General features: G+C 48.8%; 1 protein-coding gene across 2 annotated transcripts; it reads left to right on the plus strand.

The window, feature by feature from the left end:
* The first annotated feature begins 13 nt into the window (after positions 1–13).
* Positions 14–9783, plus strand: ZGPAT (zinc finger CCCH-type and G-patch domain containing). 2 transcript variants are annotated; one of them, XM_081867789.1, is made up of 7 exons: positions 14–158; positions 1873–2629; positions 3413–3546; positions 4857–5015; positions 6426–6557; positions 7922–8339; positions 9184–9783. In XM_081867789.1, exons 2-7 carry the CDS (start codon positions 2028–2030, stop codon positions 9320–9322), a joined length of 1584 nt encoding a protein of 527 aa, XP_081723915.1. In that variant the 5' UTR covers positions 14–158; positions 1873–2027; the 3' UTR covers positions 9323–9783. The 2 variants fall into 2 exon arrangements, with proteins under 2 accessions (XP_081723915.1, XP_081723914.1); XM_081867788.1 differs by lacking the exon at positions 14–158 and having other exon boundaries at positions 1831–2629.
* Positions 9784–11874: the final 2091 nt, after the last annotated feature.

Raw genomic sequence — 11874 nt, forward strand, 5'->3', positions numbered from 1 at the left:
ATAGAGTTGGGGTCGCCGGGGCTGAGAGGGAGCCTGGCGGGGCTAGGAAGGCGGGAGCGGCGCGAGGCCTACCGTCGTCGAGCTTCCGTAGCGGGGCGGGACGTCCAAAGCGTGGCGCCTTTCGTCATTCCAGCCCCCCTTGCAAGCAACCCTGCGAGGTAGGCCACCGGGGGGGGGGTCGGGTTGCTGGGTCTCTCAGGGAGGTTTTGGCAGAGTCTGACCCCCTCCTTTGGTAATCCTCACAGAACTCTAGCCCAATGGTTGCCATGAATTTGATTTGATTTTTATTATTATTATTATTTCAATGCAAAATTATAAGAAAAATGACAAACATTGAATCCAAAATAATACCATACAAACAAGCAAAAAGAAAGAAAAGAAAACAGAACACGAAAAAAGAGAACAAAAAAAGGACAAAAAAGCACACATCTACAAATAAAACCACATCATCATTCTAATCTAGTCATTACATACATTTACACGTATCGACTTCCTTCCTTTGTTCCAAGACCTCAAAATTGTTACTCTTACTAAATTGTTGTGTCTAATGTAGATTACTTCCATCACTGTACTTTCCTACACCATTTTTCTTTTTCTTTAACCCTGCAAAGCATTTTTCTTTAACCCTGTAAAGCAAATAAATAAATAAATAAATAAATATTTGATTTGATTTTGAATTGATTTTAAAACGAATTGACTTTAGAATGCTGTGTTACCTTTATTGTTAGCCGCTCTGAGCCAGGCTTTGGCTGGGGAGGACAGGATATAAATAAATTATTATTATTATTATTATTATTGGCCCGGGGCGGGGCCTGGTGAGGGAAGAGAGCGGCTGTCGCAGGGCCAGCTCAGGGATGGAGACTCTGTCTCCAAAAGTTTTCAGTCTAGGAAGACAACCATACACAACATAATCACTTCAGGGGAGGGTTTAGTTCCTGCTCTCCAGGAGGACACCCCAAAGCAAAGAAAAATGAATAAAGCAAAGCAACCGATTTTTAAGAATTTGCCACACTTTAAATATTAAAGCGTGTATGTGTAGATAGATAATTTATTACGGTCGGAGACCAGCTTATAAAACACACTTGGGGGTACAATCCCAGAAGGAAAACAAACATTTAAAACAATGTACAACAATAAATTTATAAATGCGATAAGCGTATCAACACTTAAAACTTTAAGATAAGCTACTGCAGAGAGATGACCCGGAGTCACCCATGGAACCGAGTTTGGGGATTTTCTTAACGAACTAGTTTGGGTTGGGGGATGGTCTGCGCCTACAGATCTGTACACAGAATCTGGCGACCATCCGGGTCGTCTTATGATCTTTGCCTAATAGGAAAAGGATGTGTGTATATGTATGTATTTTTTCCCTGTTTGAAAAGCGCCCCCCCCCCAAAAAAATATGAAGGGTTTTCCCCCCTTTTAGCCTGCTTTGATGGTGTGACACAAGGAATGGTGTCTTGCTCTGCTTACATACCTATTGAATGTTGCGGCAGCAGCAGGAGGCCCTGGCGAGTGTCAAGAAGTGGCTGGGAGTTCTGTGGTTACTATGGGCTCCACATTAGGGGCCACAAGGCAGGCATGGGGAAAGCTTTGCTTGCTTCATTTCTGCAGTCAGGTTGCCATTAACGGCACAGGAGCAAAACGAGTAAAAGAAAGGTGGCAACGCTGGCTGCTCCAGTGAATTGTTTCCTCGGAGCAGAGGCTGTAATTGTGGGATATACTTTGCTGCAAGTTTGCACCCATTGAAAGAGTGGAATAATGGCTGCCTTGCCTGAAGTGATCTATTGAATAAATTCTAGGGGCTGGTTTTTAATACTGTCGTCTTATTTCTAACCCTTTGTAACTTTAACTAACCCACCTTTGCTGCAGTGAGGTGTGCCTGGTTGATAACAAAGAGGGAATTGCTGGACAGCTCAGAAGATCTTGCTTTGGGCAAGCATCTGCCATCGAGTTTTCCTGCTACCTGTCAAGCTGAAGATGTGCTGAAGCCCAAAAGGGGGCAGGGACCTCTTCATTCTGCAGAGATGGATGAGGAGAGTTTGGAAGCGGCAATCCAGACCTATAATGCCCAGCTGCAGCAAGTGGAGCTGGCTTTGGGAGCTGTGCCGGACCCAACACAGGAACCCGACCTGATCCAGCTGCAGGCGGATTTAAAGCAGCTGATAGAACTGACAGAATCCAGCCTGGTTTCTGTGAAAAAGAGCAAGCTCTGTGCAACTTTGGACCCAGAGACACTCGCCACATCTTCGTTCAATTCTCTCCAGCCAGACAGGCCACTGAGCACAGATGATGAATATGCCGCTTTTAAGGAAGCCATTTCTGAAATGGGTGGAGAGGATGAGTCCCCAGATGCTCAAGATGTGGAGCAAGAAGGAGAGGAGGAAGAGGAAGAGGAGGAGGAGGAGGAGGAGGAGGAGGAGGAGGAAGCTAGTGGGATGAAAGTGAAAGCCCCATACTACAGTTCTTGGGGAACCCTTGAGTACCATAATGCCATGATTGTGGGGAGTGAATCTATGGAAGATGGAAGCCGAGGGGTCAGAGTGCTCTATCTCTACCCCACCCACAAATCCTTGAAGCCATGCCCCTTCTTCCTGGATGACAAGTGTCGGTTTAAAGAGAATTGCCGGTAATTAGGATTCCTCTTGAGTTGGGTAAGGGGTAGGGATGGGGTTCCCAATGGGTCAGGGAAGTCTTCATAATATTCTTCTCCCCTTCCTCCCCTCCAACAAGGACCTGGATGCTATGCCAAGCTTGCATTCCCCGTACCCACTTTCATTTTGGGCAGCTTTCTTCAACCTGCTGTCCTCTGCACCAGGATTTCCCAAACTTGGATCTCCGGTTCTGGACTATAACTCCCATCATCCCTAGCTGGCAGGGCCCAGTAGTCAGGGATGATGGGAATTGTAGTCCAGAAACAGAGGGAAACCCTGCTCTAGATATCTGGTAGTACAGCTCCCGTAAGCCCCAGCCAGCATGGCCAGCTGCTAGAGAAATGGGCTGTGTAGGCTACAATACTTGGAAGGCACTGGGGTCCAATTTAGAGCATCTCTGCAGTTTAATTTTGCAGTATCCTTTGTGCAGCTTGGAAGCTTGCAGTTCAGGTGCAGGGGAACTTTGGCCCTCCGATCAGCCCAGGCACAAATGGCCAATGGCCAGGGAAGAAGGCAGCTGTAGTTCATCAACATCTGGTGGGCCAAATGTTTCTCATAGACAGTCCTGAATAAGAATATAAGGAGAGCCCTGCTTGCTCTGACCAACTAGTCTAGCATCCTGTTCCCACAGTGGCCAGTCAGTGGGATGCCTGAAAACAGCACCTGAGTACAGCAGTCCTCTCCCCATTTGTGATTCCCAGCAGCTGGCACTTGTGATTCATTGTCCTTGTGTTGCCCCCCACCCCACCCTCCGGCAGATTCTCCCATGGGCAAGTTGTATCTGTGGAGGAGCTGCGCCCCTTTGAGGAGCCCGACCTCAGCTGCCTTGCTGTGGGCTCAGCTTGCCTGGCAAGGCATCAAGATGGGATCTGGTATGCTGCTAAAATCACAGGTGAGTTTCTTTCACTTTGCACGTTTGCTGTGAGGTTGGAGGGTGGTTTATGCCTATTTCTAACTTGACATGGGTGCAGCAGGGGTAGGCAAGATACCTGTCTGGCATGAGGGGACCCTAAGACAAACCCGAACTATCAGTGGCCCCTCTGATGCAGGCGTTTGCATGATGCACTCTTGCAAGAAATCCAAACATTAGCTGCCTGCAAAGGTTTCAGTTACTACTCCACAGGTAGTAACTAAGCTGCGTTATTCCAAGCTTGTTCATTGGTCCATCTAGCTAGTTTATTTTCTCTGATTGGCAACAGCTTTCCAGGATTTCGGGAACAAACATGTGTTTCTTTCTTTGGTCTTTATACCCACAGTCCTTTTTAACTAGAGAACTGGGACCTGAACTATTTTGTATGTAGTGCATTTGCTCCACCAAAGTGCTTTTCCCAATGTATGGGGGGGGGGACATAGCTGTCAACTTTTCCCTTTTCTTGCGAGGAATCCTATTTGGAATAAGGGAATTTCCCTTAAAAAAGGGAAAATGTTGACAGCTGGGGGGGGGGGAGTGGTTAAAAAAAAATGCCTCCTGTACTTTAAGGATGCATTTAATGTCATACCTTTTAAAAAGTAAAGGATATTAAAATAGCCCATCAGGAACTGGGGAAACAAAGTCACAATGCTATACCAGTTCATATATACAGTGGATGTATAAATCAATGGACTGTTCAGTCTTGTGCACATGTATCCAGAAGCAAGGTCCACTGAGTTCAGCGGAGTTTACTCCCAGACCAACGTTGCAGCAAAAGGTATTGATCTGAAACGGTTTCTTGCACACACCTCTTGCTGAGGAGTTGTGAGGGATGCGTGTCTTGACATTTGAGCTTTAGGGGGGGGGGAGCTTCTCCTAATTGTACATGGGACGTGGATGGCGCTGTGGTCTAAACCAAAGAGCCTAGGGCTTGCCAATCAGAAGGTCAGCAGTTCGAATCCCCGCGACGCGATGAGCTCCCATTGCTCAGTGCCTGCTCCTGCCAACCTAGCAGTTTGAAAGCACGTCAGGTGCAAGTAGATAAATAGGTACCACTCTGGTGGAAAGGTAAACGGCGTTTCCGTGCACTGCTCTGGTTCGCCAGAAGCGGCTTAGTCATGCTGGCCTCATGACCTGGAAGCTGTACACCGGCTCCCTCAGCCAATAAAGCAAGATGAGCACCAAAACCCCAGAGTCATCCGCGACTGGACCTAATGATCAGGGGTCCCTTTACCTTTACCCCAGTTGGCACCTTGAATTGCAGCATAACGGTTTCGCTTTCCCTTCCTCAGACATTGACAGCGGTTACTACACGGTGAAATTTGATTCGCTGCTCCTGAAAGAAGCGGTTGTGGAGGGAGACGGCATTATGCCTCCCCTCCGTGGCGAGGAGAGCTCATCCTCATCGGAGTCGGAAGGTGATGAAGTGGATGATGCCGGATATGCCAAAGGTATAAGGCATGGGTAGGCAAACTAAGGCCTGGGGGCCAGATCCAGCCCAGTTGCCTTCTAAATCTGGTCCATTGGAATCAGCATTTTTTTACATGAGTAGAACGTGTCCTTCTATTTAAAATGCATCTCTGGGTTATTTGTGGGGCCTGCCTGGTGTTTTTACATGAGTAGAATGTGTGCTTTTGTTTAAAATGCAATTCTGGGTTATTTGTGGGGCATAGGAATTTGTTCATTTCCCCCCAAAAAATATAGTCCGGCCCCCCACAAGGTCTGAGGGACAGTAGACTGGCCCCCTGCTGAAAAAGTTTGCTGGCCCCTGGTATAAGGTGTGGGCATTCAAGCCTCACAGGGCTTCGGGGGGGTGCTTCCCTTTTTGCTCTGAACATCTGCTTTCACTTAGTGTAACTGCACTCTTTAATCTCTCGGGGAAAGGATTGTCTCCATCATCTTGTGGCCGTGTTGAAATGCTGGAGATTCGTGCGCTGTTTTTATCTGCAAAGTGGCTCGCTTTAGTCAAGGTCACCTTGCCCTCAAAAACAGTAAAGGTTTGTTCCGCGCACAGCAAGTCTTTAAAAAAAAAGAACCAAAGCAATCGCGGGAGCAAACGGACCCCAGGAAATTTGATTCCTCCGGAGTTGTGGCTGTGAAGAAATGGCAAATGGAGTTCAGTGACCATTGGAATGTAGTGCCGTATCTGCGCTGTAAACTTAGAGGAACTTTAACAATGCATATGCCCCAAAGATACCAGGAAACTGTGGTTTTATGAGGAGGCCAAAAATGCTCTGCCAGCACTCTCATAGAAATAAGTTTGCAAGGGGAAGGAAATATTGTTAAAAGGGGGAATAAAGGAAGCTGCCTTTGTTCCTCTAGCTCAGCGACTCTCTAGGATTTCAGAGTTAAGTGTTTTCCCAGTCTTACTAGGAAACCTGGGATCTTCTGCATGTAAATTGAAGCGTAAGTGACAGGCAGTAATATAAAAGCTCTCTGCAAGCTGGCAGCTGCTTTAAGTGGCCAGAAAGCCAAACCATATACATGTAATCATAAATGCATTTTATGTAAGGAGCTTAAGGTGGAATACATGGTTCTCTTCCCCATTTTATTCCCCAAACAGCCCTGTTGGGTGGGCTGAGAGGATGTGACTGGCCCAAGGTCACCCAGTGAGGTTCGTGTGTGACTGGGGATTTGAACCCTAGTCTCCCAGGTCCTAATCTGACATTCTCCTTACTACACCACACTGGCTGGAATGATTAGGGCATTTAACAAACTCTAGTCCTCAAGGCAGCCAGAAGTTGAGAGAGAAGCCGGTTGTTCTTCCTGCTTCCAAGATTCTGCATTAGGCATCCCAGCCTGCTTGGTTTTGCCAGTGCTGCTGCCCTCCCCCACTTAAACCTCCTCTTGTGCCCTCACAGTTATCGACTCCAGCACCCCTGAGAATGGGGAAGGGCCCTCCTCTTGCAGTTCCTCCTTCGGCAGCTGGGAGGCGCATACGCGTGGCATCGGCTCCAAACTCCTTGCTCAGATGGGGTATGAGTTTGGCAAAGGTAAGCATTTGCATGTGCGCAAAAGGTGGTTGTCTCTGCAACTTATGCAAGTAATTTCTCTGCTTGTGCCAATAATAATAATAATAATAATAATAATAATAATAATAATAATATGGTGGTACCTTGGTTTATGAACTTAATCCGTTACGGAAGTCCGTTCTTAAACCAAAGCGTTCTTAAACCAAGGCATTCTTTCCCATAGCAGCGGGGGACTCAATTTACAAATGGAACACACTCAACAGGAAGCGGAACGTGTTTTGCTTCCAAGCAAAGTTCACCAACCAAAACACCTACTTCCGGGTTTGCAGCATTTTTAATCCAAGTTGTTCATAAACTAAGCTGTTCTTAAACCAATGTACCACTGCAGTAGTAGCTGTTTAGGGCTTTGAAGATCAGCACCAACACTTTGAATTGTGCTTGGAAACGTACCGTATTTTTCGCCCTATAGGACGCACTGACCCATAGGACACACCTAATTTTTTGGGGGGGGGAAATAAAGGGGAAAAAATTTATTTCCCCCCAGGTGCCTGCGGGGCTGGCGGCAGGGAGAAGCGGGCTTCTCCCCGCTGCCAGCCTCCAAAGGACGTCGGGAGACAGCAGGATGGCGTGCTGTGCCTCCCCGCTGTCCCCCCAGCTTGTTGGGCTGGCAGTGGGGCTCTGCTGAAGCCTGGAGAGCGAGAGGGGTCGGTGCGCACCGACCCCTCTCACTCTCCAGGCTTCAGCGAAAGCCTGCATTTGCCCCATAGGACGCACACACATTTCCGGTTCAATTTTGGAGGGGGGAAAGTGCGTCTTATAGGGCGAAAAATACGGTACTGGGAGCCAATGTAGGTCTTTCAAGACCGGTGTTATGTGGTCTCAGCAACTGCTCCCTGTCAACAGTCTAGCTGCCACATTCCGGATTAGTTGTTGTTTCCGGGTCACCTTCAAAGGTAGCCCCACATAGAGCGCATTGCAGTAGTCCAAGTGGGAGATAACCAGAGCATGCACCACTCTGACGAGACAGTCTGTGGGCAGGGAGGGTCTCACCCTGTGTACCAGATGGAGCTGGTAGACAGCTGCCCTGGACGCGGAATTGACTTGCGCCTCCATGGACAGCTGTGAGTCCAAAATGACTCCCAGTAGGGATGCCTGATGCAAGCTAATGACTAGGAGTAGCTAATGAGTACGATGCCTGATGCAAGCTAATGACTTCCTAAAAATCACTGCAAACCGCCCCCCCTCCATATGACCTGGGTTGCTGTGCGTAAGAGAAACCTGGTGGACAAGCAGCAGCAAGGACAGGCCCATCTGCTTCATCCATCCAAGTGCCTCTTACACATGCCATGTCAAGTCCTCCACCCATGACTCTCCTCCTGCTTCAGGTTTGGGGAAGAATTCGGAAGGCAGAGTGGAGCCGGTCTTAGCAGTTGTGCTGCCCAAAGGCAAGTCCTTGGACGAGTGTGCTGAGATCCTCCAGAAGAAAAGAGAGGGGAAGGTTGATCCAGCCAAGCCCAGAAAACGGAGGGCGAAAGGCAACCGAGCCGCCCGGCCTCCCCGGCAGGGCCCAAAGCCCTCCCGAAATGTCTTTGACTTCCTGAATGAGAAGCTTCAGGGCCAGGACCTTAGTGAGCAGGAGGCAGGGCTTGCACCTCTAGAGAGGAGCAGCAAGGAGATCTACCACGCCAGTAAGAGCACGAAGAAGGCTCTGAGCGTCCGCCTCTTCCAGACGGTGGAGAAAATCGACCAAACCCAGAAGGACATCCGCGGGATCCAGGAAGCCCTGGCACGCAACATCGGGAGGTAATGAGACCTTTCGATTCTGCATGTGGTATCTGATCTAGAATGGAGGCCGTGGGTTTTGGCTTCCCAGTATTTCTGGCTTAGCTGGAAATATTTCAGTAGCGCTGGCTGGGGCTGATGGGAGTTGTCGTCCAAAACATCCGGAAGAGCACCAGGCTCTTTCATCACAGAATCAGAGAACTATAGAGTTAGAAGGGACCCACAAGGGCATGCATTGTGGCAAAAATTGGAAAAGACAAATATAGACCTCCGTTTATTATTTCTCATCAAAACATTATACACTGACACACTGATGCAAGTAAAGGTGGATCTGGCTGGCCATCTCACCACTAGAATTAAGACCATTACTAGAGTCAAACAGGGATGCATTTTGGCACCTTTCCTGTTTAATTTATATATTACTGACATGGTTAAAGAAATGGAGGGCCTATAGTTTGCCCCTGTCACAATTCTCGACCAAAAACTCTCAGTCTTAATGTATGCTGATGACCTAGTACTTGTATCTAGAACCCAGGTGGGCCTGATACGGCTGCTTGTGAAATTAAGTTCGTATTGCACTAGGAATGCTTTATCTATAAACCTGAGATATTTGAAGATGGCTATTATAGCTCCCCTCTTTTCCAGGCTGAACGTACCCAGCTCCTTCAACCGTTCCTTATAAGGCTTGGCTTCTAGACCCTTGATTCTCTTGGTTGCCCTCCTCTGCCCACCTTCCAGCTTGTCAATATCCTTAAATTGTGGTGCCCAGAAATTGGAGGGATGGAGGGCGATAGAGTAGGCACCTCCCTGTGCATGTTCCTTTTCTGAGGACGTCCTTCTAATTCTCTGGGTTTGGGGCTTTCAGACACACGGTTGCCGCAGCTCAGCTGGAGGAGAAGCTTGCCGGAGCCCACAAGAGACTGAGCGAGCTGCGGGCTCAGGAGGCCAGTCTCCAGCGAGAGCAGAAGAAAGCCAACACGCACAAGAAAATGACCGAGTTCTAACCTGTCTCCTCTCCCGCCCTTTGTCAGGCCGGGCCATTTTCACTGGTCTGGAGCAGCCATGCTGTTCTACAAGTGTGCAAGGAGGGAGACCTTGCTATCTCTTGAGCTGGCAGACAGGCTAGTCCTGCTCTTCCTTTGTGCTGGCTGCACAGCAGGGCTGAAAGGCAGGTGCTGCGGATGAGGTGGGTGGCCCAGAGCCATGGATACCTGAATGCAAAGGTAGCCAGCGTGGGGTGTTCTAGGTGTCTCTGGGCTTGAGCTCCTATCATCCCTGACAGGGCCTGATGAGTGATGGCCATGTTATGCATAATTGGCTTTCTAAAAAGAAAGGCTACATGGTGATGCACCTACATTGGAGCTGCAGAGAACGTTAATCAGGCATGGGAGCCGCTAGCAGATTCCTGCCCTTCTCCTGGCCGTTTCCTTGTCTGTCTCCGCCTCTCTGCCTCCCAGGATCCCTTGGCACCACGAGAAGAAGGAAGAGATAAGGTGGTTCTCTAGCACCCATGCGGTCCTCCTGACCTAGCGGAAGGAACTGCTGCAGTCTTATGCGCGGCATCCGCACCGATAGTCAGGTGCTAGAAGTGTGGTAGCATTATCTCCCTGTGCAACTCCTGGGCAGGGAGGTTTAACAGCCATGTGAAAAGAAGCTTGGAGGGAGGTTGGCCATTTTCGCTGGCCCACACGAGCAGCAGTTCAGTTCTTTGAGGATTCTTGGCCTATAGTCCCTGTGCCCTCCCCCATCAAATCCCGGCAAGGTTGAAGGCAGAACCGCCTCCCGTAGGATCTCCTTAAATCAGAGGTGGGGAAATCTGTGGCCGTCCCCCTGTTGTTGGGACTCTAGTTCCCATCATCCTTGACCACTGGCTGCGGCTGATGGGAGTTGGAGTCCCAACAACATGGGGACAGCCACGTGCTTTGCAGTCTGAAACAGTGTGCAAAGCTAGTCATGTGTGGCCTCCAGGCGCATGCTGAGCCTGCATTGCTGCCCTCCCAAATCTAGCCTGAAATCCTACGGGCGGGGTGGAGGAAGGAGTGCAAGAGGCTTTCAGGTGACATCTATCCCCCCCCCAACAACAACCATCAGGTGGTGAGTTCTTCTGTGTTCATGCAACCACCTTCTGAAGCATTTGCCTTCCGTCAGAACTGACAGCGGAGCAGAGAAAAGCCACTATCATTCTTGCTCACTCCTGCAGCCCCACAGGAGTGATAGCATCAGAGAAGTGGGTAAACTGTTTGGTCTCAGGAAGAATGCTCTGCTGAGGAGAAGAGCAGTGGTGGGTTCTGCGTTTCGGGGCAGGATTAGACATCTGTGTAGCTTCCTGCGCACGTTTCCTTTCAGGTTTGTAAAGATTATTTTGAGTTAAAAGAACAGTCATGCCGACTCCTTTGCTTTCTGGGTCTTGGGAGTTTCCTTTCTGGGTCCTGGGACTTTTTACGTAGCTCAGGTTATAGTGTGTGCACTTTTGCATGTATGATAGACGGTGCATCTTCGCTTGCAGTCGGGTTTGCAAAATATAATTTGCCAGCAAGGAAGTGGTCTGGTTTTCTTCAGCTGTGCCTGAGCCATCTAACAGAGATAAATCTACCCTGTAAAAAGCACTGGGGGCCAGAAGAAGAGCAGCCACTCGGTTTAAATTCCTGTTACATCCCTCCCCTCACACCCTTGAATTCTGTCAGAAAAGCATCTTGTTCTCCTTCCATTTCCCATTTGTAAAGGAGCAATCTTTGGCGATCACTCATAGCCGAGTAAGTTTGTCTTCCATAAACACGGTTTTAACAATGAGCCCGTAAGTGACTGTGGTGGCCAATTCTGGATCCACACATCCTTCCACAGTGGGGACATTGGTTTCCGGGCGGGAGTTGATCATGATGAGGGTTTGCCAAGCGTGCCTTCCTCTTGGCATGTTTCTCCCTTGCTTCCTGTGTTCGAGCGTCTTCAAAGCCCATGGCACCTTTGGTAAAGTAAGGAGGAATAGTGACAGAGAGACAAACGTAAGGAAGTCTCTCCTAATCTGTGCCCATTAAATGTGCTGTATTTGTGCTAGGTGCCAAATCCCACCCTGCTGGGTGCAATACGTTCAGCCCTCTGTTTAAAACAGGGTGGGATGTTATCCTCACTTAGTCTGAAAAAGCTACTGCTTTGCTAGGGTGACTGGGTCTTGTCAGGTTCTTCAACACGCCGGCATTCTTGTTTAAGGCTGCAATGCTTGTTTTGCTTTTTTAAAAAAATTATAATCTAGGACTAAGAACCACTCAATCCAGTGGTGCTTATTCTAAGTAAATGTGCTCAGGATTGGGCAGTACAGATATGCACATGACAGCAGGTTCTACTTCCGGGTCCACATAAACCACAGGGCACATGCTATGCCTGAAGCGTCATGGAAGGTCGGAAGCACCAGCTTCTCCTGCTCTTAAATGCTGAGCAGGTTTCTTGTTCTCATGGGGAAGCTCCCAATTGGGGAATGGAAGCAAGAGTCCTGATTCCCCAGGTTTTGTGCCAGTCGTAATTCACTCCTGAGACCACCCTCGCTTGCCACCCTTAGTAAGTG

The sequence above is a fragment of the Podarcis erhardii genome (genome assembly GCF_964252035.2).
Source record: "Podarcis erhardii genome assembly, chromosome: 6".
NCBI classification, from domain to species: domain Eukaryota; kingdom Metazoa; phylum Chordata; class Lepidosauria; order Squamata; family Lacertidae; genus Podarcis; species Podarcis erhardii.